A 27,464-nucleotide genomic window follows, 5' to 3' on the forward strand; every position below is an offset into this window, starting at 1 on the left:
CCACGCGTGATGACGGTGAGCTCATAAAGTCAGCACAGACATGAAGTAAAAGCGCGAGTGGTACAAATACTCCAAAGTACTGTGGAAGTACTCACATGCCACTTGGCTGCAGGGGTGTATTTAGCTGAGGTGCCCCCCCCCACAGCTTTGAAAGGAATGTAACTCAGTACATTTACTGCCAGTTACTCTGCTACTTTCTGCTTTCACTCCAATATTTTCTATGTAAATATTTTAGAGGTTAATTCCTGTAGTTTTTGCAGATCAGTTGAATCATTACAGAGCAGCTACACAAACATCTGGAAGAGGCTTTGCACAGGATGTGGACTCATCTGCACCCTGAACCTGAACCTTGAGGGGTCAAATGTCGCTTTTGATTTGACATTTACCTGTTAAATCAACTGTTTACCTTGTTTAGTAAATGCAAATAAATAGATTTGCATTTAAGAAATATAATAAATATAAATGGTAAATGGCCTGCATTTGTATAGCGCTTTACTCAGTCCCTCAGGACCCCAAAGCCCTTTATACTACATCCAGTCATCCACCCATTCACACACTGGTGACGGCAGCTACACTGTAGCCACAGCTGCCCTGGGGCGCACTGACAGGGCACACATTATTATATATATAGATATAGATATAACACATTGTAAATTTCAAAACATGCACAGAACTGCAGAACAGCAGCTGTCCCAAATCTGTAAACTCTGTTAATATCAGTTTCTTTCTCTTGCTGTCACTCCTCACAAACCTGTTCAGTGAGCACCTCCTGCTGCTGTCCTCAGGAAACCCCGTTTTTACTGTTGTTTATATAAAGCAGGACATTTGTTCCAGAAGGTTCATTCAGATTAACATCTTCTTTATGTCTTCATGTTTATGTCTTTTGTCACATTCATTGCTGCCGGTGACGACGTGCAGCAGACCCTCGTCAGTCCCCTCAGCCTGAAAATGTGAGGAAGGGTCGTGAAGTCAGAGTGGACATCAGGCGGAAGCTGAAGTGGTGCGGTGAGAGCTCTGCGATCGCCAGCCTGACGGAGTCTTCAGGTCAAGCAGCGTGGAGCACTACTTCCTGCCAGGATTCCCAACAGGAAGCAGCGTGGACACCTGTAAGCCAACAGCTCGCTGGGACTCATGTGACAGGCTTCAGACACGCCTCTTTAATGAACGCAGCCCAGGAGGCTTAAAGCAGCGCTCCATTTATTTCTGCCTCCTTACCTGCTGGTGACGAGGCAGCAGCAATGTTTTTGTTTCATGCTGTTTTATTTCCGCTGTCAGCTTCATCGTTACCGACTCTGTAAACCTGACACTGAACCTCCAGCTTCACTTCATAAACTTCGCTTTGAAAGGTGATTTCTGAATTCATAAAGTTATTATTCTCATGTACATATCAGGTGTTTTAGAAAGAGACCTCCAAACAGGACAAAAATAAATGTCTTACATACAGCTGATCGTTCACACCACACGAATGATCACTAGATACTGTGTAATACCCAGAGACTGCAGCTGTGGACAGAATAAACCTGATTGTGCAGGTGGAAAGATGCTGAGTTCAAACTGTGACTCTGAAGATCCTGATGGATGACAAAGATGTTGATTTATGGTTTTTATCCACGTCCAGCTCTGCAAGGTTCCCTAAACAGTCGAGGTTTTCTTTGTGACCCCTGCCGCCCTCCCACCTCCGGCTCCTGCTGAATTTTGGGTAATTTTGTGGCCGGTGGCAGCATGTGACGGGCGCCATTAAACTGTCATATCTGTGTGGGGAGGAAGTCAGCGGCAGTGAGATAAGATAAGACTGCCTCTCTTTGTAAACCTTTTATCCCTCGCTTCCACATCGGGGTCCACAGAGGAGCCCCGGGGGACATGAGTCCACGCTGCGATGGATGCAGAGCACCTCAAGCACCTTTCAGGTCGGAGGGAAAGGCACCGGCGAGCTCTGAGGAACCGTCTGAGCTTCACATCTGGTGAAAAAAAACACATTTGGTTCAAACATCAGCTCAGACGACAGCTTCACTCCTTCATGTCCCAAATAAGAGCATTACTGACGTGTCCAGATCGAGAAAGTCGTAAAATGGTTTGTCGTTGCGTCGGCTGTCATGCTCAGGGAGCTAACCCTCACAGCGACTTCACCGTTCATGGCTGAGAGCATGAATCAAATCACGAAATGATGAAATCCTCGGGTCTTTAAACTCATCACAGTGCAAATATTTTAACCTCTGCTAACCTGCCCCACAGCATGAGGAGGATTTAACTCCAGATCTTTCTTCATGTATCTGGTGATGTTTTGAGCAAACCTGGTGAAGAGCAGTGCTCGAGTTTTTCTTTCCCACTGTTGCCGAGTGTTTGATAGTTTCTCTGTATTACTGAAGCGTCTTTAACCCTATAAAACGAATTTAGGTGGCTGTTGATGTGACCGACTCTGAAATTGTATTTTTATCCTTTTGGATAAAAGGAGGCCAAACATCCTGAAGAACCTAAAAAAACTCGTCCGATTATTTTAAACTCAGGTGTAAAAACCTGAACTTTGAATCCCGGCAGAGCAGTTTTCATTCATTCTGCAGCTCGAGCTGTTGTTGTTGTTGCTGACGTGATGGGAGTCGCGTCCTTGGTCTTCTCTGTGATTGTGGAAACGTGGAAAATGGACCTTTGAGACCGTTTCCGTCCTCCTGCTTTCACTTTGAAGCCAAACACGCACTCGTGCTTTTATTGACGCATCAGTCAGGATTTATTGGGGAAATTGAGGCGATTTAACAGGTAAATTTATTCAGTGTGTTCTGCTTTAAAGCGATCAGAAAAACATCTGTTTGCACGTCTGTGCTTCGACTCGTGTGTCCGGGGTTCAGCTTCTTTGAAACAATAATTCTGGCGGTGGGAGGGCGGGGCTGAAACCTCTGATAACGGCCCGTTTCGTGTCTGTTTTTTTGTGCTTGACCTGATCCCGCCACCTTGAAGCCTTCGCGCCCAAATGGACCGTCCAAATTGCCCTGGTCATCTCACCATCAAAGCCAGAATTACACCAACAACAAACAACAGCTCCCCGCTCCCGGTTTTATCTGGCCGGGTCACGGACGAAGCAGCCGGCCTGTTTCTCCTTCATCCTGGGAGGCCCTTTGATTCGTTATTAAGATTACGCTAACGTTATATTTGAACATCAGAGGAGCAGTTAGGACCTGCAGGAGTCCCGACTAAAGGCTGGAAACCCACTGATCCACTGCGCTGGGCCATATCGCAGCCCGGCTTCGGAAAATCAAAGGAAAACGTGATTCAGAACATGTGGATCTGTCTGTAGTGGAAAGACGAGGGAGGAACACAGCGGCTAAATGGAAACTATGGAGAATGCTAATGGCACTACGAGGCTTTTGATGATAAGTGAATGAGAAGGTGACGTGATGTTTTTACCCCAAAAGCCTCGAGGACACCGAGAAGAGTGAACTCCAGAAGTGGGAGTTTGATGGAAAAGCAGGAAACAGAAGGATTATTACAGCACGTTCACATCAGCCGCAACATCTGCTCATATAGGAGACTTTGAAAGGAAAAACAGATTCAAATACAAAACAATACACTTCAACATTACAGAGGCGGCTTAAAGAGGACCGAGTGTTCTCGAGGGTCGGCGTCAGAGGCCGAGGACAGAGCCGCCGTTCGAGTTCCCGTAGTCGGACAGGAAGTGGTTGCACTTCAGCCGGAGTGCAGCAGGGGGCGTTTACGTGGAGAGTCATGAGTGACTGGAAGTGAACGAGCTGAAAATGATCTCCACCTGCTTCGTCATTTAAAACTACAGCAGGCGCATGGCTTCATTACTGCAGAGCCTTTGCTTTCCACCTTAAAGCACCTGCAGGCCTGTTGTGAACAGCTGTTAAATAAATGAAGTTAAATTGAATCCACACATTTTGTTTTAGTTTTCATGAATCATAGCATGTCAAAGCATCGGCGTCCTTTAGCGATTTTGCCCTCAAACACTGGTCAGTGACGGGTTCGGGACAGGACGTCGTCCCTCCACGGCGCCTGTTTCAGACCATAATAACGTTTCCACCAAGCGTCGGTAACAGCAGGCGCTGCGATGAAACGGACACTTGTTCTCTAATTTCACTGAAACATTCTGCTCCACTGTCAGAAACATGGAGCTGTTGTCACGACCTGCGGGATCGGCAAGATCAGCATCTCTTCACTCTTAGCCCCCCTTCTCTTCTCTTTTTCCTCTCCCCTGTTTTGCTGGGGCGGAACTCATGGCGGCTTCACGCCCTCGGTCCACGCCTTCCTGGATTGGGAACACCTGGGCCTCATCAGACCAGCTGGTATATTAGGAGGAGATCAGCTGTTCAATGCTGGATTGTTGTGAAGGCTCTTGTCAGTACACACCTAGCTCAAGTTTCCCGTGCCTCTGTCCCAGAGACTTAACGTGTTCCCAGATTCCCCGGACCCATCCCCGTGTTTCCCTGTGTGGAGTGTGGAAGGAGTGACAGGTCGCTAGCGGAGTGGAGAGAGGCTGTTCTGAGCGCGTGTGTGATTTCCCCGTTTTCCCTGGAGCCCTGCCCCTCACGTCTTGTATATAGCACTAACCTCGCACCGTCTGTACATACACTTGGTGAAGATCTGTAAATAAACTATCTCTGTTTGAACGCTACCCAGGAGTCCTGCGAGTGGATCCTCTAAGCAACTCGTGACAGCTGTGGTGAAACTGAATGAAGGCCTGACGTCTGCTCAGCTCGCAGTCTGAGCTGCTGGACCGTCCTGCCTGCAGAGCGGCGATCCTGTGGCTTGGACCGACGCTCCTGAATGCTCCGGGAGCTCCAGCTGGAAAACTCCCTCCCAGCGGTGGTGTGAGATTCCAGCTGGTTCACACCCTCCCACACGGCGTCCTGTGACCGCAGCCGCCCGGCGTGCAGCTCAGGAGCTCGGCCGATTCCTCCAACACCTACGGGCTGACCTCCGAGAGACCACAAACACCGTCCACAGTGACGCTCGGTGGCTTTTTACTGTTCTACAGTTTAATACTCTGAGCTCAGAAACGTGAAACTGTGTTCATGCTTCCTCGCGCTGTGCCAGACTCTGTCATCCTTTGTTCTGACCTGTGATTCAGATTTTGCAGAGACAATAAATCCCTTCTAATCAGAGCTAAACCTGGTTCACAGCAAGACATGAATCTAATTTGAAGCCAGAATTAAATACGGTTGAAAGCTGACATTAAACCTGAATTAAAGCCTCCTTTAAGACACTTAAATCCAATTTGAGGTTGTATGAAGATTTAAAACCAGTTTTAAATGTGGTTTAGAGCCTGGATTAAACTTTTACTTAAAGCTCAGGTTAGACCTGATTTAAAGTTAAGCTTTAATTCAGATTGAACGCTGACATTAAGCTGTTATCATGTCTAAATTATTGAAAAACTTAATTACACTTACATTAAGCCCGATGGCAGCCAGTATAAAACCCGATTTAGAGTCACCATTAAACCAGACCTAATCCAGACTGCAGCTGCCTTAAACCCGAGCTTTCTGAAGCAAAGCTGTGACTGAACACACCACCTAAGGAATAAAGAGTGTTGTTTACCCAGAATGCCACAGGCACAGCGCACAAACCTCACAAACAGCAGGTGGCAGGTTGAAGTGCACGACATCAACATGAGTTTATTTCAGCTGGTAAAATACATCCATTCCTGTGAGGTTGCAAAATGTCAAAATGCATGAACACTTTTTGTAAAGCAGTCCATAAAAAACACGTCATCAACGTCTGCTGCGAATAAATAAAGTGGCATCAAAGTGAACGCAAAAGGCATTTTTAGATAAATGGAGGTGATCCAGAAATATACAAACAGAAGGTCGACTCGGCGTTTCTGAGTCCGCACATCACGACAAAATACCAGACGTGATAAAAACAGCAGAAAGAAAACATGAAGACAGAGTGAAATCAATAAAAACAAACAAAGTTTAGGCGTTCAGCCTTTCAGAATAAAAGCCTTTGTGAGACAAACAGGAGCCTCAAAATCAATAAACTCAACTTACTGTGGAGCGAGTCACCCGGCTGCTGCTTTCATTACTCTAATGAAGTGAAACTGTCTCCTTCCTGCTGTTTATTACAACTTTTATTTCCATAGCTGTAGCCAACACCTTTGTAGTCATCAGTCAAGTTTCCATCCAGCTTTCATGTTTTCAATTCAAGCATTAAATTCAAATAAAGAAATGTTGACGGAAACTTTTTACGGTGTTCCCCATTTGCAGTGTTTTTGAGTTTGATGAGGCATGGATGGAAATGACATTTCTAATGTAACGTTAGCTGGCGTCATCTTGTACTCGTACACAAGGAAACTAAAACTAGAATAGCCGTTTAACGTGAACGTCGACAGCTAAACACAAACATGACTTTTTGTAGAACTATCGAAATTCACAGTACGACACGCGGTGGGTTGAATTTTCGGGTCAAATACTCATCGAATGACTACGATCAGTCTTTATTAATTTTGCTTGTACATAATCAGAAGATGTGATGGCCACAGGTACAAAAACAAAATTTAAATCGTTATAAACTGGTTTAGCTTAAGGTCCTGTCCACATGTACACAGGCATTTAGTTAATGTGACTTTTTCTGGGCCTTTTGGTCCCAAAGTAAACATTTATTGTTTATAGTCTTTTGAGCTGCCAGCATTTTTATGCAGTGAGGCTTATATCGCCACCTGCTGGCACGCTCTTGATATTTTTCAAAAAGAAATCCTTGCTTTAAAAAATACCCGTGTATATGAGGACGTAGCCTAATGCTGACAGTCAGATGTTCGATACCAAAATCATGTCTCGTGTCAAGCTTCAGAACTGTTGGCAGATCCAGGAAACCTTTGTTAGTACTGACAGAAAATGCTGTAAATGTTTGAACTCCACTGAATAGCCGGTGTGACGTTACAGCTAGCTGGCTAACCGCCCTGCCTTTAATCCCTCTACGTTACCACATCTTTTAATTTAATGCTTTTGCTTCAACTCAATCGTCTTAGACTTAATAATGATAATTTTGCTAGCTGGCTAATTAGGAGTCACAGTTTTCGCCCACAATAACATTGGCAAGCGGTCCTAGTTAGTTTAGCTAGCTTAAGTAACTAAATTGAATGCGTTAAAATAGTGGATAGATCGTAAAATTATCTGATAGTCCTGTTTGGCTAACCTATGTTCGTTACATAAAACTGGTGTTTCCTCTGGCTAATGCTAGCTAGTGCTCTAACATGAGCGTTCGTTTTGTCGTCATGTGGAGCCAAAAGATAAACATGACGTTCTTTGGATTTTTTAGGGAACTTTAGCCTATGAAATGACAGGTTACTGAGGTTTAACCATGTGACTTGTTCACCACTGTAGACACATGAGAATCATGGAGTCAGCGTAGATAATTATAAGACTTGAGACCAGTCTGAAACCATCTGCCATCCACCGGTTGTTTCCTGATCATTTCCAGACCAGTTGCGAGGGGTAAATGATTACTAAAGTGTCAGCCACGCAGGTCTACGGCCCGATCAGTGGTAACTAACCCTTGCTAAGGAAAATGTGCATTCTCCAACTGTCCAAAGTTCCTTGTGATGACTTTGGTTCCTAACATGTTGCTGCGGTCTTAGTCCGAATGGAAGAAACAGACCTGAAAACAAACACCGTCCAAAGTATGACACAAACCTTCTCCATCATTTCTGGTTCACATCGCACTTTTTCAAGTTTTACTACAGCCGGGCTAACAGTTAGCAAACATGAAAAACTACAGACAACCTGTGAGCAACAAGTGATCGCTAAGACGTTTTTGGTGTTCCACCGTCTTGGCAACCCATTTCAACCAAAGACCTCAGGAACCAAGGCCAATCAGTTCGGGAATACACATTTCCATAGTAACCATGGTGGTTGCATCTCGCCCACGGCAGACGACGTGTTCATGACATCACGCGAGAAACCTCAATAATCCTGATTTTTAAATGACTTCAGCTTCCGTTCAGATATTGGCGATAACCTTTAGCACGGACATGATTTTGGTAACGATCTTCTCTGTAACTCTCAGTATGAAAACTAACAAATGATTTAACTACACCATGAGCTGTGCTAACGAGACAGCTGCAGCAGAAACGTGTTGGTACATTTATTGCGCGTCTGGTTGTAAAGCTGAAATCTTCAGACATCACTAAAGATCATCTGGAGACAGAATCAAACCTGTAAGCTGACGCCTTATCGTCAACCCTTTGTAGGACATTAAACTGACCTTTGTACAGTCACTGTGGTAGAAGCTGCCAGAGTTAATGCCCAATTTAATCAAATATTTAATTAGCTTTAATTCCATAATCGCTATGTGCAAACGTTAAAAATGCACTTTTAAAATACTGTGCATACGTTAAGAATCTGTGCATGTTCAAACCGCTCTCCACTCTACATCACTTCTCTACAACACAGATGGAGCTGCTGCAAGTTTTAAGTAAAAAAGAAAAAAACAGAAGAGAAAACACCGCCATCGTGGAAGAAGCTGAACAAGAAGTCAACAAAGACAGCACAAACACCGTCAGGTCTGACCACACGGCGAAGGCTAAACCGGAACCCACAGACTCCCTGACATCATCATGCCGAACGAGAAAGGAAGCACAAAATGGACGTAAAGCTTCAGTCAAAGATTAAAACAAACAAAAACAACACCACAGACTACTTCATGCCAACAAAATACAGTCATCCACATTCCAGGTAAAATAGTTGGTCTTTAAACCTGAAAATATAAAAATACTTCATGTTTTAAGGTTTTAGTGGTCTTTGTTTAGTGACTGAGGCCGTTTCCGTGCTCAACACTCAGCGATTAATATATTTATATATATTTTCTTCTTTTTAACACCAGGACAGCACACAGGAGCAGCTCAGAACAACAGTGATTGAAAGACGGGATTGGATCGTCACAGGCGGCCACGAACAAACAGGCTGAACCGTACATTCAAGTCGAGGGTGGGTATCCATGCTCTGAGGGCGGGGTCCAAAAAATAACTCTAAACTGCGGATTTTTTCTTAAGCGCAACAATCAATCAAACCACCTTTTTTTCTTTTCTTTTTGTTGGTCGACATGCAGAGTCTTGTGCAAAGTTCCTGGTCGGAGAAGCAGTGCTTGGTTTGTCGTTGCATTGACTTTTTTTCCTGGGTAACAGTCGATGCCATGGGTTCTGAGGCGTGGCAGAGTTGAACCAGCAACTTTAGTTGAGTTTACAATCTGCGGAGGTCGGAGGGCAGCTCGTCAGCAACACGCCCGGCCAATCACCACTGTGGTAAAAAAAGGAAGGGCGGGGAATAGTTAGCTGAGATACTGTGAATAATGATGGATCTGAAACCTGCATTCTTTCTAATGTCCAGCAGGGGGCGACTCCTCAGGTCAACAGTATAAACAAATAGTTTCTCACAACTGTCGACTGTTCCAGTATTGAATGTTTATACTGATCGTGACCAAAGTTTCCAATAACGAGCTCAGTGCAGTAATCTAAACACTGCAGTTACATGGCCCCGCCCACCTACTGTTTAGACCTTCTGTTTGTGAGAGGAAACCAATCAGAAGAGTGTTTGCTTAAAAGGGGAGGAGCTAAAACAGCTTGTTTCAGACAGAGGTTGGAATGCAGACTACCAGATAAAGAAGGATTATTATGAATTATGAATCATGAAAATCTGCTTAAGTAGAGAACAGGAAGTGACATCATGCCTTGTTGGTTTTGGTAGTACCTACATATGTCTGAAGAACTTCTTCCTTAAAGCGTGCTGCTGAGGATCTCCGACACCTGGGAGTTGGTTTGGTCATCCGAGTCCACCTCCTGGGCGGTGGCTCCCTCTGGCTCCTCCCCTTCCACGACCACCGACACGCCTGCGGCCCTCACCTTCTCCATCACCACTGCCCCCTGCTCCTCCTCCTCCCACCCCCTCCTCTCGTGGCCTGGTGACAGCTCTTTGCAGGGCTCAACGAATATCCTGCGAACGTGCGGTCGCGGCTCCCGATGTCGGGTTTTGCGGCTCTCCAGGACACAGGAGGCGTGGCTGACATAGGTGGTGCCATCCGGGGAGGGCAGGTCCCCCGGCAGGGGCAGGTCGGGGTCGAGCTGCTTGGTGTAGATTCCCTCTGACAACGATCCGGTGTGACTCTCCCCGCTGTGGCCCCTGAGCCAGCGCTGGGGCCCACTGAAGTACTGCCCGCGGTGGCTCCTGGACAGGATCTTACGTTTGGCGGGTGGGTTGGCGAGGGTCCGGAGGAGGGGGGGGCCCTCGTGGTGGCTCTTTGAGAGCGAGAGGCCCTCCAGAGTCCGGGTGGTGTCAAACAGAGCCGGGGACAGGGGAAGATCTTTGGAGAACCTGGGGGAGAGGGGGAGGGAGGGTGAGGTGGGCAGGGTTCGAGAGCGAGAGGGCGCGCGAGGGAGGAGAGGTGAGGAGAGGGGAGCATCCTTAGGATCCTTCACCACGGGGGAGAGGGGGAGGTCTTTAGCCGGGCACACGCTATACCTGAGTGGAAACCATGAGGAAAGTAATCAGATTACCCAAACAACATGGAGGACCTGCTGGAGGATTGATACTGATGCTCAACAACTCAAAGAAGCTAAAATCTAAAGAAATGAAAACGATTCACTTCAGATGAAAACAAAAAACGTCATGTGACTCTGAGGGTGGGCCTGCGAGGTGATACCAGGTGTGCAGGGCGCATCCTAGTCAGGTGCTGAAGCACCCCAGTGCAGGCCGAAGGTAACAGCGCTGCGCTGTGGACTGACTCTGATCTACAGCCTGAAGTGATCAGTGCACGCACACGAAGACGTGCAGGGTTAAAGAAAGCGCACTAATCACCGGAGCTCGTTGATTTGGAGCACGTCCGGGGCGCTGCCGCCCAGCAAGCGCAGTGCCTGCTGGGACAGATCCTGGCCCGGAGAATAGAGCAGATCCAGGTCACGGGGGCTCAGGGCATCGCTGGAGTCATAGTCGCTGTCTGTGGGCAGGAACACCTCCGAGGATGCATCTTCATCTGAGCCCGGCAGCGACTCTAGATGACAGAGGATTAACGTTAGCTTTGAGTGCTTCTTGTTTTCCTGAAGTTTAATTTGTTGAGCGATGCCTCACCGCTGATGGCTTTCCTCCGGCGGAGCTCTGGGGAAGGAGACGGTGTGGGCAGGTAGTCCATGTTTGAGGAAGTGGAGTCTGTCTTCTGTTGACCGGAGTCACTCTCAGGAACGCTGGCATCCACCAAGCAGGTGATGGGCACGCCGCCTCGAGGCTGCTTGTAGCGTGCGTATTGTAGGGCGTCCGTAATCCAGCGAAGGTCCCGCCGCATCTCGTCCAGTTGCTACAGAGACGCAGAAAAAACAAGTTTAGCCCTCAAAAAGCTCGATGGGGGCTGCATGGAGCACAGCAGGAGTTACAGCTTTACTCAAATACCAGAGAGCTTTTCTGATGATCTACTCGTCTATGGCATCAGGCGATAACCACTGTGATGACTGAAGCCTGATTATGAAGAGTTTGGTTCTACTGTGAGAGATCTTACTGGGCTTCTTTCTGTCATAACAACATTACTGATGCTGAAAACTACATTCATGTATTTAACGGGACTTTTGAGCTCAGCTGTGGAAGTGGAACTTTATGAACAGGAGTCAGTCACAGGCTCCTCCTCTGACACTATCGAACAAACACGAGTGACAGTTTTTCTGTGGCGTGCACGCTCTGTGCACGAAGGTAAAGTCAACATGTGCCTCGGGTGGAACGAAAGGAGGCAAATCAAAAAGCGATCAGCTGATGTCACAATCAGCTTTAGTCTAATCGGCTGTACTCTTCATCCTATTGGTCCTGCAGAGTAGCTCCGCCTGCTTATCGATCCCACTGATCTGACCACCACCCGCCTCTATGGTGACGCTTCCACAGCACAACGTTCTACCCACTGGCTCTGGAGTCATGCATCCACACTGTCAGCACCTCAGCGTTCCTGTGTAACACTCCTAACAGCAACATTCAGGTCTCAGGTGTTTCCTGCACGTTGTTTAGGATGCAACATATGATGAAGACACGGAGAACAATTATATGCCGGATCCACGTCCACTCGGTAAAGTCTAATTTGGCTGGAAGGTTAAAAACACTTTATACAAATACTTTGCAGTTCAGCCCAGAAACAGAAAGTTTGAATCCATCAGCTTGTAGTTAGTTTGTGCTGTTCCAGTGGAAAAGACGTAAAAACGACCACTTTAAAGAGAAAATGGCCTCATGAAACTTTCATCTGTGGGCTCTCAGTGGGATCGTCACAGCTTATTACGAATATTTGTCTGAAACAGTCCAAAACAAACAAAGATTATTATACAGCGTCGTCCCGTTTAGTGACATATTACTGTGGAGTTCTCTGTTTTGTATTGTGCACATTAGTGAGGTCATCCCAGCGCGTGTTATACATAAGTGACAGGATTTCTTCATAAGTGGTTAAACTGCTGATGTGATCTGATCTGGAAACAGTGAAAAACATGTTTTCTTTGGACGGCAGTAAAGTGTGATCAGCAGTAATTAGCCTGCTGTCAGAGAGGCCGAGGCCCACCGCGGTCCTCGCAGAGTCAGCCGACCGCCGACACACACGGTGGGGAGACGGACAGCGGCGATGACTCGACTGGAAAGAATGCGGCGAGTCTGCTGCGAGGAAAACACGAAGGAGATTCCTGCTCGTCCCACAGAGCGCGGCGGCACGTCTCTGCCGAGCGTTTACAAAGAGCTGCTGCTGAGCCCGGATCGATGTGAGCCATTACATCAGCCCTGCGCCGCGTCCACAGGAAATGAAGCGACGCAGCGCGAGTCCGCGGCTCATCTGCAGCTTCTCATCGTCAAATCTAAACACAACGCGCCAAAGAAATGACGAATCCTTCGACAACAAAAGTCGCACCTGAGCCAGCGCGCCCCGCAGCAGGTACACAAAAGATGTCAACGCCCTACAAATAAAGGCTTCTGATTGGTTTACTGTCTCTGGACAGATGATGTCAGTTTCTGATTGGTTTCTTTCATTGCTCTGTCTTTCCTCTGCTCCGTATCTTTGGATGGGTTCGGTTTGTCACGCACAGAAAACTAAACCAGGTGAGCCGGTTCAGTTGCTGATTGGCCCTAAACCCTGAGCCTGGTTCTGTTGGAGGTTTCTTCCTGTTGAAGGCGAGTTTTCCTCCCCGTGTCACCTGGAGCTCGCTCACAGTGTCGTTGAAGGCACTTAGCTCAGACTTGCAGCGCACACCTGGATGGATCGGATCACGTTCTCACCTTTAAACCGCTCTGGAGTCCATGTGGAAGCGAGTCTCGGTGCTTTGGGCCACGCCCGTGTGTGATTACCGCGACACAAACTCAGCACGTATAAGCTGGAGCTGTCTTTCTGCAGTAACAGTGGGACAGACTGGGCTGAGCCATCACAGCCATCAGGTCCAGTTTTACTACATTTAAAGAAACATAAGAAAAAGTCTTCCTGCGTTCAGACGGGAAAGTTGTTGAGCCCCACAAATCCTCTTAAGTTGGTCGTGATGATGAATCTGCTCGCACATCTGTAAAGCTGCACGGCAGTAAGAAGAAGTCAGTTCGAAGCCGTTGCACTGCAGATAAGATGCTGGAGGTTTCACGCCGATCGGGGTGGCGTGGAGCTTCAGGGAGAGAGCTGTGCGGTGACGAGCTTCCCGAGCTGAAGATGAAGTTTCCATCTGCAGCTTCATGATGTCACACCAAGAGCGACGCAGGCAGATACGCCGCACTCTGCTCAGCGTCGCTTCCCTCAGCATCTGTGTCCGGTTACCGCAGCGACGCCCGTCTGGGCGCTTGTGTTTCCTGCTGAGCCAAACCTGCTTCCTGAAACAGAAACGTCCTGATGAAGACCAGCGATACGGGTTCACTGAAGAGCTGACTGAGAGAGCCGAAGACGGACGAGCAACAGGAACTGCGATCGATCTGCTCGCCATCGCTGCAGCTGAGCCTAAACTAACTGTCCAATCAGACTCAGTGTGTGAACGTTTATAAATATGTAATAAATCAGTCACTCCTGTAACGTGTGTGTACGTGATAGCGTGGCAGCGATTACATGTTGAAACCAGCTGTTGTCTCAGATGTGCTCTGTTTCTGAGAGATGAACATTAAGTTTTGGACCGTTCACAGTTAAAGTGATGACTGTCCTCAGGACGCCTGACGGAAGCTCCACCCCTCCACGCGCTCTGACTGCTTTTAGTTTCCGAGCATTTTGTGGTCGTCTACTTTTCCCCCCGAGCGTTCAGATGACAGCCGGAGAGCGAGACGACGGCCTGACACGCTCTGGCAGCGCTGCGATCGGAGCCAGCTCTTGTGGTTTTGCGCTCCGTTGATGGCGGCGGCGGCGAGCTTTCCAAGAGCAGAGAAACAAACTGTTTAACAGCACCGACTCTTTGTTGCCTCCATAAACGTGTCAGATCGATCACAGACTCGTCTGCTTTCAGTTTGTTTGCTTCTCAGAGAAAAACTGAAATAAAATCATAGAGAAAACGAGATCTATTACACGAAGGCTGTTTGATGAGCTGCCGGGCGATTAACGTTCCTGCAGCGGAGACGTTTACGAGCCTGAAGGGCGTTTTAATCTGAGGTCAGCTGACTCACAGCAGTGTTTGAGTTTCACACGTTCATTTCAGGAATTTTCCCACATCTTTCAGAAAATTCTTCCCTGAATGTTTCACAGCCTGGTTAGCCTCACATTTCCATGAACTAGCAAACAGAGAGCCGCTGACCTGCTCCAGGACAACAAGTATCTGTTCATCTTACACGCCGAGCTGAAATATGAGGACGTTACAGAGCACGCTCTCCTCAGGATGAAGCTCCACCCACCAGAGACACAGCTGAAGGAAGCAAAGACGAACCAGCGTGAGAAGAAGACTAAACCTGAGCCACAGCGTCTCAGGTACAAATCAGAAAACTCGTCGTCAGAACTTTAAACCTGAAGGTGATGATGAGTGTGTGAAATGCATGCTGGGAAATTTATAGGTCAAAAGGTTAAAGGCGACCAAAAGTTACCTGGATGTAATCCAGGATGAGCTGGTGCCTCTGCTTGGCCGTGGCCACCTCGCCGTCAGTGATGGCCTCCCGCAGTGCCTGCTGGGTAATAAGGGCATCCAGATCGAGGACGGAGGACAGGCGGCAGTACAGGCTGATGAACTTCTCTTTGTAGGTGCAGAAGTGCACTGAGGAGAGAAAGGAAAGGGGACGTGAGAGAGGACACTCAAAGCATCGCGGCGGTCTGACTCGGCCGGCGCGGCGAGCAGCAGTGCGTACACAGAGCGAGTGTTGCTCAGTGTGATTGGCTGCAGACTGATATAATGCTCGGCTCTGCAGACGGACCCGAGCGTCTGTGCCGCCGTCTGTGCTGCTCATCCCGCCACAATAAAAGCCCAAAGCTCTGCCGCACGTCTGCACAGCGAGCCCGTAAACCTGAGAGCCCGCCTCAGAGCTGCTGCGGGACAGTCGGCTGAAGACTTCCTGTAAGAGCTGGTGTATGTGAACGCACCGCCGAGCTGCTGCTCTGTGATGTTTCTCCAACACGCTCGCTCCCTGGTTACGGCCTGATTGGAACGTTAGACTTCCTAAAACCTGGAGATGGCGCTCCACATCCCCGTTCTTCAGGCCTTCTGCAGTCGTCTCGTTCCATTGAGCTCGTGGTCTTGAAAGTTCTGCTCGGTAGCTTCTAACGTGTTCACCGTGTTTCCCAGCGTCTCCGTCTCTTAAAAACGCCTCAGTGGGTCGTTCTCGGCATCTCCGTGCTCATGAACCTCGCCGCTGCTTCATTCTCAGCAGAGCCGTCTGCTCCACCTTTAGATCCACCACGATGTTTCATCCCTGAAAGTCACCGTGCCATCAAACCGATGTAACGTGCTGCTGCGTGCTCTTACCGAGTTCGAACATCTGCAGGGGCAGGTGGAGGAACCCCGACAGCGGGGTGTAGGGGTTGGACTGTCCGGGGGCGGAGCAGACGTCATCGGCGGCGGGCAGCAGCAGCAGGAAGGAGACGCCGTGACCGAGCTCCACCACCTCCTGACTGTAGAGCCGGAAGTGACGGGCCTGCAGACACACACACACACACGCACACTGTACTTCAGTGTCTGCTAATAAAAGTCAAATCCTTTACAATGAGCATCATTAACGTGTAAAATAATAATAAATGACGTGATTCCAGTAAAACGTCGTCTGCAGGCCTGAAATGAGACGCTTCCTCTGCAGGTTAGAGAACCTGTCACATGACTACAGGCTGATTTTACAGCCTGATGTTTGCAGGTGTTACCTGCAGGAGCAGCTTACGTTATAACTTTGTAACACAGCCTGTGGCGGGTGGTGTAGTTCCCCTGTAATATAAGAACTGACAGTGGTTTTATTACTAAGTCATTATGTTTATGTAGAAATACTTAAAGGCAGGAACACGAGCATAAGGAGGTAACAAGACAGGTTTTTAAAGGAAAAGGAAATAATTATACTGTAAGTAATATATACACTGTAATATCCTGTAAGCACGCAGGATTTATTTAGTGTCTGCTGTAGGAGAGCTCATCACACCAATGTGGGTAAAACAACTGAACATCGTCCACATTATTAACACCCTGAAAAGTGCAGCACAGGTAATTACACGGTACTTTAAACTGAATCATTTCTCTCTGTTCCTGTAAAATATAAATAAAGAGCATTTACTCGTGCACTGCCTTAAACAACTACACATTACTGTTACTGCATCACTTTGTTGTTTCCTGTACAAGCCTGACTGTTTACTAGGGATGGGTACCGGTATGCACCGCTTCTGACATAAACGGTAGTAACCAGACCGAAAAGCAGCGCACATTTCTTTTTTTTCCGCCTGAGCTGTGACACACTTTAGATTCTAGCCAATCATTTTACGTTTCTGAGGATAGTAGGCGGGTCCAGGCACGTACGTTCTTTTAGAGCAGAGCTTCAGATTAAAAATGCCCAAGGCAAAGTCTGGCTGTACTTCACAGCAAAAGATGCAAACTCAGCAGCAACAAGTGCTTTAAGCTGATACTGTGATACTGTCAAAGGAGGTAACACCTCGAATCTGATGAAACACCTGGCGACGCATAGCGTTTTCTTAAAAGTCGAGAAATGCACCGTATTTGATAGCTTGCTGCGAGACCTCACACCGAGCGCATCTACTGCGGTGTGGTGCCTGTTATCTGACCCGGAGTTAGCAACATCCCCCAAAAACACGAAGAGGAGAGTCCTGGCCCCTAGCCCTGCCAGTGTAGCAGAAATGATGAGGATGATGATGCAGCAGCAGCCGTTCTTCTCTGCGTGAGTAGCTTAATGTTGTTCGTGTGTAATTTACGTTGAGTAGGCTAACCACGTTATTACATTAATGCATGTAAGGTGAACTAGCAAACATCATCATAGCTACATGCGGCTGTCTTCTTGTTTGATGGCAGATGCTCCCTTCACCCTGGCCAAAAAGGCTAAAGTGACCAAAGAAAAAGTGGACGAAATTCATAGTCAAAGATCTCCATCCATTTTCAACGGTGGTGTCACCATCACTCAGGTGAAAAATGTCGTATTACTCTGACGTAAAAAAAATAGTATGTTATAGACTGTATGTTGCAGAAAAAAAGAGACGGCTAAAAATAAAAACATGTTCTTCATTCTTTAAGCACCGGCACCGTTTCAAAAGTACCGGTTTGGCACCGGTATCAGAGAAAACCTAAACAATACCTTCCCTGCTGTTTACCCTCATGTTGTTCGAGTGTTCCTACCTGTAAGTATTTGTAAGTAATATAAGTACAGAGTAACTATGGCTGTAGCCGCGTGCTGTTTGAGGCGTGCGTACCTGGTGCAGAGGTAGGTTGATGTGTTTCAGCAGGGACTTGATGGCCGTCTGCAGCTCATAGTACAGTAAAGGGGCGTGACTTTCTGCCCGGGGCCCCGCCCCCTGGTCGTCCTCCTTCTCTCCTGCAGCTGCCAGCGTCTGGATCCAGTCCCACTCCTCTCTGATTGGACAGCACACACAGACAGAGGCGGGTCACTGATGCCGTCAGAGACTTCCTGCGGACCGCAGGGCGGGGTCTCCGCTCGCCTCGGCTAACCGAAACCGACAAATCAACACCAGCTTCATCTGCACGCCGGCTCACACACTCAAAAACACAGCAGCAGCTCTTTTCTCTCCCGTTTCTTCCATTCTTCGACCACGCCGAGCTGCCGAGCTCGCACATATTCTTGGAAGTCGACGAGCAGGAATACGATGTTGATCCTCGATCAGTCCGAGCGAGGACACGCCGAACATCTCACACTGACTTTAGCTCACAGTAGGAACCAACTGGTGCTGGAGCTTCACGAGGTAACGCGGCAAGATTCAAGTCGGTTCCCTCTTTTCATCGTTAGTTCCCTCCTTCGTTGGTTTGTTCATCGCTTCCTTCCGTTCCTAGCTTGTTAGATTCTTCTTTCCTCCTTCCTGGTTGCTGTGTTTGCATCTTCCATGTTTTTCTTATTTTTTCTTTTATTTCTTTGTAAAGTTTCTTCACTTGTTTCTTCATTGGTTACCTTCTTCCTGTTTTTCTTCCTTGGTCCATTTTCTTCTTTTCTTCAGTCTCTTTGTTACTTGCTTCCTTTTTAGTTCCTTCCTTTGTTTCTTCCTCTGTTTATCCAAAGTCGAGTTACACGGGTGACAGACCAATGAGGGAGCTGCACACGCCCATTTTGCCAGCAAAACTTTCCAGATATTCCCGGACGATTCCAAGGTGCTCGCAGGCCAGATGAGGTATTCCCCCAGCATGTTCTGGATCAACCAGGAAATCCCTTCCAGTTTTCCAACCCGCCACAGGCTCCGGGCAGCCGTCCTAATCAGACGTCGACCCAGCCGCCCTGCAGAGGAACCTCATTTGATTTCAGCCACGTGTGCTGCTGCAGGAACAAAGCAGCGTTCGCTCTACATTTCACACGGAAACCAAACTAAGAGCTCGCCATTCAACAACCCCGCAGTCTGAGAGCGAGCGACGTCACTGACATGAAACAGCTTGGAAACCTTCCTCCCTCCTCCTCTCAGCTCCTTCAGCTGAGAGCACTGACCCCGTCTCCCACCCTCGTTGTGCACTCGCCTCATTCAATGCAGCTGTTATTCAGCACTGAGGTAAGCCTACCTGGACACGTTGGCGTTGTCTCGTACGCGGGTGTGGCAGAGCATGTTGGGGGTCCGCTGGGACACCAGGACCTTGATCTGGTCCACGGAGCTGCTGAGCTTCAGGTAGCCCAAGTAGAGTCCCGGGGCGAGCCGGTGGGTGCTGCGCCGTTGGTACGCCAAAATGTCCTGAAGGGCAGAAACAGAAACGGGTTAAATTCAGGACTTCCTGTCAGGTGACTCGCGCCTGTGCCTCACCTGTATGGTGATGATGAGGATATCGAGGGCGTAGGGCTCCTCGGGTGTGGACAGAGACTTCCTCTGGCTCTGCAGTTTGGTCACCTGCATCCACTTCCCGCTGAACAGCGAGTGCTGGCTCTCCGTGTCGCGGATCGTCACCAGCAGCACGTTGCCATGGCGATCCTTGATGGGCTCGTAGTGGACCCGGCCCAGGTTGTGGGTTCCCAGGAGGTTCTGCGGGTGGAGCAGGTAAACATTACAGGATTACAGGTCTGAGACGGCTCTGGGCACGCTCGGCCTGTCGGACGTCACTTTGAAGGTTTGGTTTGTGATTTTCACTGAAGCTGATTGGTCGGTTTCCTGACCTGCAGCTGCCCGGCGGCGGTGAGCATCTTGTGCCTGGCCTGCAGGGTGGAGGACGACGACATGGACACCGACATGCTCTGTCTCAGCCACCGGACGTCCTCCCACATGCAGGACAGCTGCAGACACACAAACAGGAAGTTGACATCAGAGACACAGCGTGTGAAAAACTGTCCATTAACACAATTTAATCCTTTGCCGTTCCTCCTCCACCCTCTTACTACAACCAAGCAAAAGCTGCTGAGGGCTGAAGCAGCCATTATGACTCCAGCTCGCACACACTGGTCACACTGGTCACACTGGCAGCTTCCCTACAGAAGCCCTTCAGTTACAGCAGACTTGCAGGTTGTAGCGCTGCAGCGATTCGGTTCGTTATGCTGAACCTCGTGACTCATTGTTTGCAGGTTCAAACCCACGGTCTTTAGAAACAGAGAAGTGTGGCAGTACAGAGAGGCTGGAGGGAGACCAAAACCCTGAAACAAGACGTGAACTGTTCAGACATTTATGTCCAAACCAGCTGCCTGCTGGGAATAAAAGACAGCCGAGACCCAGCAGCAGAAATAAATACGACACATGATGAGAGGAAAGGGTGTGAGGAGCAGAGGGCTCATTCAGAGCTGCCGGACAGACGACGATGATGACGAAGATGATGAGGTTTTATTTGCGTACCTTTGTGAACCACAGGAAGTCCTGCATGAGCGAGCTGCTGTACGAGTCATCCACCTCCACGATGGGGATCTGCTCCTCGGCCGTCACCAGTAAACTGTCCTTATGGTAGAACACAGCCGCCAGGTAGATCCCCCTGCACGCACAGGATGGTGCGGTCCGCACAGGTGAATAGAAAGGAGAGTTAGCGTGCTTATGCTAATGATGCACTTTACAGTTTAATCAGATTCGGTCTGAAAAACCATCATTTTATGAGTTTACTGAGTTAAATTAGGATAAAGATGTTTGTTATTCTGTTTCCTGTGTCTCTGCTTCCTACTGCAGCTTTCTTGCTGTGGTCCGTCATCGCGCTGACATCAGTGGTTTCAACTTCCTGAACAACTTTATGTTGTGGTGTGCGCCACTGACCCCAATCAGAGACTTTTAAATAAGAAAGACACAAGAAACTAAATCAGCAGTCCTGAAAAGCTCAGGCGCCAAGTTGGAGCCACTGATGTCACTGCAGGACTACCACAAGAAATTCCACCCAAGAGAACTACTGTTGATACCAGCAGGGCATCAGTGTCTATGGGAGGGATTCAATTCAATTCAATTTTATTTATATAGCGCCAAATCACAACATAAGTCGCCTCAAGGGATGGCTGCAAGAAAACTCCTGCAATATCCACCAAGACTGAGCTGGTTCCCACGTGAACTCGATCCACATATTTCCACTAAAACATGGAGGTGTTACTGCGAGAATTCCCACCCGCCACACCTAAACCAATGAACGTGATGCTGGTGCCACAAGAACGGGAAGCCTATGAAGGTTACAGTGAAGCCGAGAGCGTCCTCAGGCTCGTCGTGGAGAAGCAGCTTCTGACCTTTTCAGTGTCTTTACAAACTTGTTGGAGGAGTTGAAGAGATGTTTCAGACTTCTGGAGACAGACTGCTTCCTGCTGGGGTTCTGCAGCTTAGAGGCATCTGAACAAAAAGACGAGAGAAGAAGAAAACAAGTGAAAACTGCGTTTTTTTTCCAGCTTCAGTCTAAATGTTTGTTTATGGGTCAGCGGGGTCGAGCTTCTCTCCCACGCTGCCGCTCTGACTCAATCTTATCTCCTTTCCCTCGCGTCCTCTGTCGCTCCCTCTGGCCTCGCGAGGACGCCGACTGGCCGCTCAGTGATGCCAATCTCCAGACCGCAGCGCCCCTTTTACTGCAGCTAATTAAGCATCACGTAATTACCGTCCTGTAAACAGACGTCAGACGTGGAGCCGACAGGAGCCGGCCGCAGACCGCCAGGGGAACGAGCCGTGATACAGATGCACAGTGGAGGGAGCGTCGAGGAAAAACAGATCATCGATCCCGTGACCTCTGACCCCTTCCCAACAGAAAAGCAGCACACAGCAACATCACCGTAGGTCACAGCGTCCTCGTGTGCTGGTGCTTTAAAGCCTTTTATTAAAACCATGTTGGTTTAACATATTAAACGACTTTAAGGAGCAACATCTGTGCAGCTGTGTGTTTAGTGTCACGTCAGTTCATTTTCATTCAGTTTGTGTTTCAGCTCAAACTGACGTCTGAAACACACGAAGCTCACGTGAAACCCTGAATCTGTAACTACCTGCACGTCACAGCTGCGAAAGGTCGCCCCCTGCAGGCCATGAACGGTACGCTCACTGTTTTTATAAGCACGTTAATATTGCTGCAAACAAATCAACTTACATGCCTGAAAGTCCCACAAAACAACCTGCATCATGTTTAATGACTCGCTGTGTTGTTTGTCTGCTCTACTCAGGATCTCAGAGACGAGGGAAACTTCGTGATCCCGGCGCCTACACGACCATCTTCTGCTGATCTCTCCTCACAGGCTGCTGTTGTTCCTCTGTTGGGTTTGACGAGGTGAATTAAGGCTTCGGGTTTCTATCTCTCCATGAAATTGCTGTTTGCTCGTTAAAAGCTGTAATTACAGCTCGTTTTATCGGAGCGCCTTTTGTCCAGCTGCTGCTGCTCTCGCACACTCGCATTTGGAAAATTGGCCTTTTTCCGAGTCTGTCACAGGGAACCTGACGACTTTAGCAAGTCTCTGTGTGCGTGAGCTCCGAGCTAACCGGCTCTGACAACTGGATAATGTGACGAGAGCTCGCACGCCATGCTGAATAAACACAGGAATGAGTTTTGTTGGAGAGGGCTGCAAACACGATTGGAGTCGATTAATGAGGCGTCCACCTCTCCATCTGTCAGAGAGGAGGACGGGGGAGAGTTTGAGTTCTGACATTTCAATTACAGGTTATTACAGCGTTTAACTGCTTCTGAGACAACATCCAGCTAAGTGAATGAGACGAGGAAGAGGAGACAGATGAAGGCCTGAAACCTCCTGCAGCGACGATGACGATGTGATTAATAAAAAAACTGATAAACTGATATCTGGTCAGATGGTGTCACGTCCCTGCGTCTGCCCGGTCGGGACACATGGTTTTGTTGCCTCTCTCTCTCTCTCCTGTCTCCGCCCTGTCTGGGCGGAGCTCACTGTGGGCTCCCGCCTCTGGCCCACGCACCTGCAAACAATCCCTCACCTGCGGCTCGGTATCCTGCTTCTCCACTATTTAAACGGTGGCTCAGAGCGTTTCGTGGCTGGATGCTTGCACGCCTCACGTCAGCGTCGCTGTAACCTCGTCCTGGTTCTGATCTCTTCGCCTGTTTATTCCCTGGACCCGTCCTGGTTTCTCTTGCCTGGATTCCCGAGTGTTATGCAGCGTGGACGAAGCGCGGTGTGTGGATCGATGATCCAGTGTCCCTCTGCCCTCCCTCCCGTGGATCTCTGAAACCCCGACTCCCCCTCTTTGTACAAAGCTCTGCGTCTGTGAATAAACAGTTTTTCCTGGGTCCGCTCAGACAGGCGTGAGAGCGTCAGTAAAAATGAATCTGCGTTGTGATCGAAGAGCATGTTTGTGTCTGCAGACTGTGTCTCCACACGTGTCTCTGCAGATATTACAGCAATAAAAAAAAAAAAAAGGTAAATGGCCTGTATTTATATAGTGCTTTACTCGTCCCTAAGGACCCCAAAGTGCTTTACATATCCAGTCATCCACACATTCACACACTGGTGATGGCAGCTACATGTAGCCACAGCCACCCTGGGGCGCACTGACAGAGGCGAGGCTGCCGAACACTGGCGCCACCGGGCCCTCTGACCACCACCAGTAGGCAACAGGTGAAGTGTCTTGCCCAAGGACACAACGACTGAGACTGTCCAAGCCAGGGCTCGAACCGGCAACCTTCCGATTACAAGACGAACTCCCAACTCTTGAGCCACGATCGCCCTTCATCAGTGGGATTCAAACTCCCACTGATGTCAGAAACGCCTTTTTAACACAGTTGTGTTAAAAGTTACATCTAAAGGATTAAAACGTAACAAAAAATGTTTATTGTGGTGAAGGCCATCCGCCACGAGCCCGCCGACACTCACCTCCACAGCAGTAGTGCGTGTGAGTCGCTCGGACCTGCTGCAGGAGACGCTCCATGGCCTCGATGTGGCCCCGCCTCCTGGGTTCCCGGCCATCGCTCTCCCGCCAATCTGGACAAGGCACCACAGGACAAATGAAGGAACTGAGTGAATCTGCGAGAGCTCCAGTCACCTCAAACGTAAGCATTGTAACGTGCGTCGGCGTGGACTCAGGTGCAGCTACCTGCTGTTTTCATGTGCAGACTCAGACAGCTGGACAACTTTGAAATGACGTTTACAGAAAAAATAAAGTCTAACGTGTGAGCAGAGACAGGAGAACAAGAACGGCTCCGAAAATGTGTTTGTGTGTGAGATGCTACAGAATGAACTAATGGATGTCAAGCATCTTTAGAGGTGTAGTCGTGCTTTCACTCTGTTTAAAACAAACACCCACACACTTTCTGTCCTCTGCTTCTGACATATGCGCGCACACACACACACACACACACACACACACACACACACACACACACACACACACACACACACACACACACACACACAGCTCAAGGCTGAAGCTCCAATGTGCAGGAAAAGAGAAAGCGAGTCGTGACAGAGCGATGAAATTGATTTTCCCGACCCGAGGACGTCAGAACAGGATGTTCACACGATTCACAGCGGACGCACACTTCAGTCACGACCACAGGAACAAACCCTGCAGGTTCACACTGCACGAACTTCCTGTTTTATGTGACAACATTCGGACTCATGTATTTGTGCTTTGTCACACGTCACGTCATCCCGGCTCTGCTGACGGCTGATCCTCGGCTTCGTTGGGGTTTTCCTTGATCCCTGCGGGTTGTCCCAGGCCTCTGACTGTGTGTAAGGCAGGTCAAAGTTCAGCCGAAGAGTCCGCGTGGCCCTGTGAGCGTCTCTGAGGTCACCAACAACATCACATTGTCTGCTAACAATCTCCTTGTTCTTCCATCGTTGGGATTTTGAATCTCACGTCTTTAAGCTCATCCAGTCACAAACTCTCCAAAAATGTAACAAATGAGCGAGTGAGTAGTTTATCAGTTTCAACCGATCTCACCTTTAACTGGTCTAGAAGGAAACCAAAGCTAGCCTCCTACACGTATATCAGCATCTAGTTACTCCCTGGAGAAAGTAATCTGTTACTGTTGTTTGTGGGAGGAGCTAGAAGTCATTCTAAACCCACAGGTGGCGAAATATCTGCAGCCTCACATGAAACATGCCCTCCACCTGAGCGTCATATCCAACCCGAGAACATGCGGCACGACCTCGCCTGTCGTCAGCTTGTGTTTCACTCGCTCGTTTGTGGTTTTTCTGCAACTGCAACAAACCAATTTACCCCACCAAGTCAATCTGCTCTCTGCAGGCCTGTAACAGTGGCTCTGTAACATTTACATGATGCATTATTCAGCAGAGGAATATAAAACCAGGCTGAAACAGCTGCTGCACAAAGAGGTTAAACTCCAGAGTCACAGAGAAGCTGCGAGCTGCTGAGATGGTGAGGTTAATGGAAAAATATGGAGAGAACTTACTGGATGGAGCAGCAGATGGAGGGAGGGAGGAGGCGGGCGGACCCCAGCCCTTCATGTTATAAGCCGACACTCGAACGTAGTAGAGCCGACCCTGAAAAGTAGAAACCCATCTGTTAGAGTGAAGAGGCGAGTTTGGAGGAAAGAAATCACTTCTGGTGAAAATAACTGCATCAACAAAAGTATGTGTACACTTCCACTGTTGGAACTGCAGCAGTGTGTCCACATACTTTTGTCTTTTTATCCTGCCTCCTGTTATTAATGTGTCAGGACGGGACTGAGCTGTTTCTGGCTTTTTATCCCTCAGATGTCGGTTAATGTGATGACTCCCACTGAGTGCTGTGAAAGCGTCTGCACAGCTTTTTCACCAACTCATTTGTCTGCTTATTCATGCATTTAAAGCTGGAACATTTCCGACGTGCACGTCTGAAAAAGTTTTCTAAAGGTTTGAAGAGGTTTCTTTTTACTGTTTTATATCATCAGGACACTTTGTGGAAATAAACCTTTGCTGCTGTAAAAGTTCGTGAAAGCATAAGTGCTTTAACATTTGAGGAAAGTTTCCTTTCAAATGTCACTCTGCTGCTTGGTTCAATTTGGGTTTTAATTGGAGCCCCTCGAGCCTGTGTGCTCCGCCCCCTTCTGTTCATCCACACAGACAGCAGCTCAGAGGAGGTCTGCAGAAAAAACCAGCACTGCCATCATCATCATCAACAGCCGACTGCTCGCCTTCAGCCAACGTAACGAGGACACGTCTCCACGCTGGAAACATCAGAACGTCTCCACAGAAAACAGTCGACTCCACCTGAGCAACACGAACAACACGTTTACTTTCAGGCTCGCACTGAATCAGCTGACCTCATCCAATCAGAGCAGGGTGCAGCTTTTTCACCGACAGCGGCCTCGATCCCTGAAACCGAACGACGGAGCCTCCGTTACATCAAACTAATGACTTTAACCCAATATCACTCAGGTTTCTTTAAACTCGGCCCCACCCTCAGCAGGCCCCACCCTCAGCAGGCCCCACCCCTCAGAGGTTGTCATACCTCTTTGCAGCCAGTTTCATGCTAGCAACCAGCAGAGGAACATATATTTCCTGGGTGTGCAGGCCTGTGAGACTGGTCTCTACGTGCACAGACCACCAGGCCGACGTTTGTGCCCACCAATAAACGTTAAAAATCTTTTTTCCCAGGAATTCAAACGTCCTGCTGTCGCTGCTGTGTCTGTCTAATTAAATGTTTTTAACGCCATGTGCTGAGATATTATCAGCTATCATTAGCTCCCTACCTTCACTTTGCTCCCTGGCTACAAAAACACCACCTGCACCTGTGCTGTGTTCCGGTCACAGCTCCTCGCAGCTTCAGGCTTTCTTCCACCTACACAAACAGGCCCCCCGTGGCCCCCCCATGTGTGTGCCCTGCAGGTCTAATCCTTCCAGGACAGCTGAGTACTTAAAGGCCTCCGAGCTCCTCGTGCGGCTCGGCCCCGACTCGATGAATTCAGTATGTAAATGAGAGCTGTGACGTTCGAGGCCCAAGAGCCTCGCCGGCTCATTATTCACCCTCGCAGCGTCTCCGGCCCTTTCAGCCTGCTCTCTAGTTCAGGGCCGCCGTGGAAGTTTGTGAAAGCCGCTCGCTGATCTAAATGGCAAACAGCAGCTGTGGTTCGGTGTGTGCAGCACAGCGAAAACAAGTCTGCATCACAGACGCCGATCAGCCAACGCACAACGCAGGGACCGCGCAATGACATCACCGAGGTCCGAAATCACGCGCCTGCTGCAAACGAACACATGCATCACAGCGAGCGGACAAACGTGCAAACGACAGACCGACCTGAGCGACAGCAGCTTCGTCGTGACAGAAACTCTATTCAATCCTTTTTCTGAAACTGTGAACTAAAGCCAGCGGCAGACAGGTGGATGTGCGGAGGAGGGATGCTCTTGTTACCGTGGTGAGGCTGCTGATGGTGCACTTGAGGCTCTGCAGGTTATCCAACACCATCTCTCCGGCGAGCAGCGAGAAGTCCTTCAGGCAGCTCCATTCCACTGCGAACACATCGACAGACGCAACGTTAGCCTCCTCATCCCTGCCTCTGAGCACCACTTCCTGTTCCTCCGTGTAACCACGACAACCTGAGGCATCATCTGAGA

General features: G+C 48.7%; 1 protein-coding gene across 2 annotated transcripts in view; it reads right to left on the reverse strand.

Annotated features, from left to right (window-relative positions):
* Positions 1-5,597: 5,597 nt before the first annotated feature.
* Positions 5,598-27,464, reverse strand: part of ankfn1a (ankyrin repeat and fibronectin type III domain containing 1a) — a 101,764-nt gene continuing 79,897 nt past the window's right edge. For both annotated transcript variants that reach the window (XM_086304697.1, XM_086304698.1), the window contains 15 exons: positions 27,262-27,359; positions 25,322-25,412; positions 23,781-23,888; positions 21,198-21,297; positions 20,338-20,470; positions 19,671-19,787; positions 19,324-19,539; positions 19,088-19,254; positions 17,782-17,941; positions 15,851-16,019; positions 14,979-15,145; positions 11,064-11,286; positions 10,794-10,986; positions 9,694-10,457; positions 5,598-9,239 (listed from right to left, as the gene is read on the reverse strand). In XM_086304697.1, the coding sequence (XP_086160823.1) occupies positions 9,716-10,457; positions 10,794-10,986; positions 11,064-11,286; positions 14,979-15,145; positions 15,851-16,019; positions 17,782-17,941; positions 19,088-19,254; positions 19,324-19,539; positions 19,671-19,787; positions 20,338-20,470; positions 21,198-21,297; positions 23,781-23,888; positions 25,322-25,412; positions 27,262-27,359 (2,684 nt within the window). In that variant the 3' untranslated portion in view covers positions 5,598-9,239; positions 9,694-9,715. The remainder of the gene's footprint in view (positions 9,240-9,693; positions 10,458-10,793; positions 10,987-11,063; positions 11,287-14,978; positions 15,146-15,850; positions 16,020-17,781; positions 17,942-19,087; positions 19,255-19,323; positions 19,540-19,670; positions 19,788-20,337; positions 20,471-21,197; positions 21,298-23,780; positions 23,889-25,321; positions 25,413-27,261; positions 27,360-27,464) is intronic.

The sequence above is a fragment of the Aulonocara sp. 'chitande type north' Nkhata Bay genome, linkage group LG8 (genome assembly GCF_057382095.1).
Source record: "Aulonocara sp. 'chitande type north' Nkhata Bay isolate Kocher_YH1m ecotype deep benthic linkage group LG8, A_spYH_male_GT1.1, whole genome shotgun sequence".
NCBI lineage: Eukaryota > Metazoa > Chordata > Actinopteri > Cichliformes > Cichlidae > Aulonocara > Aulonocara sp. 'chitande type north' Nkhata Bay.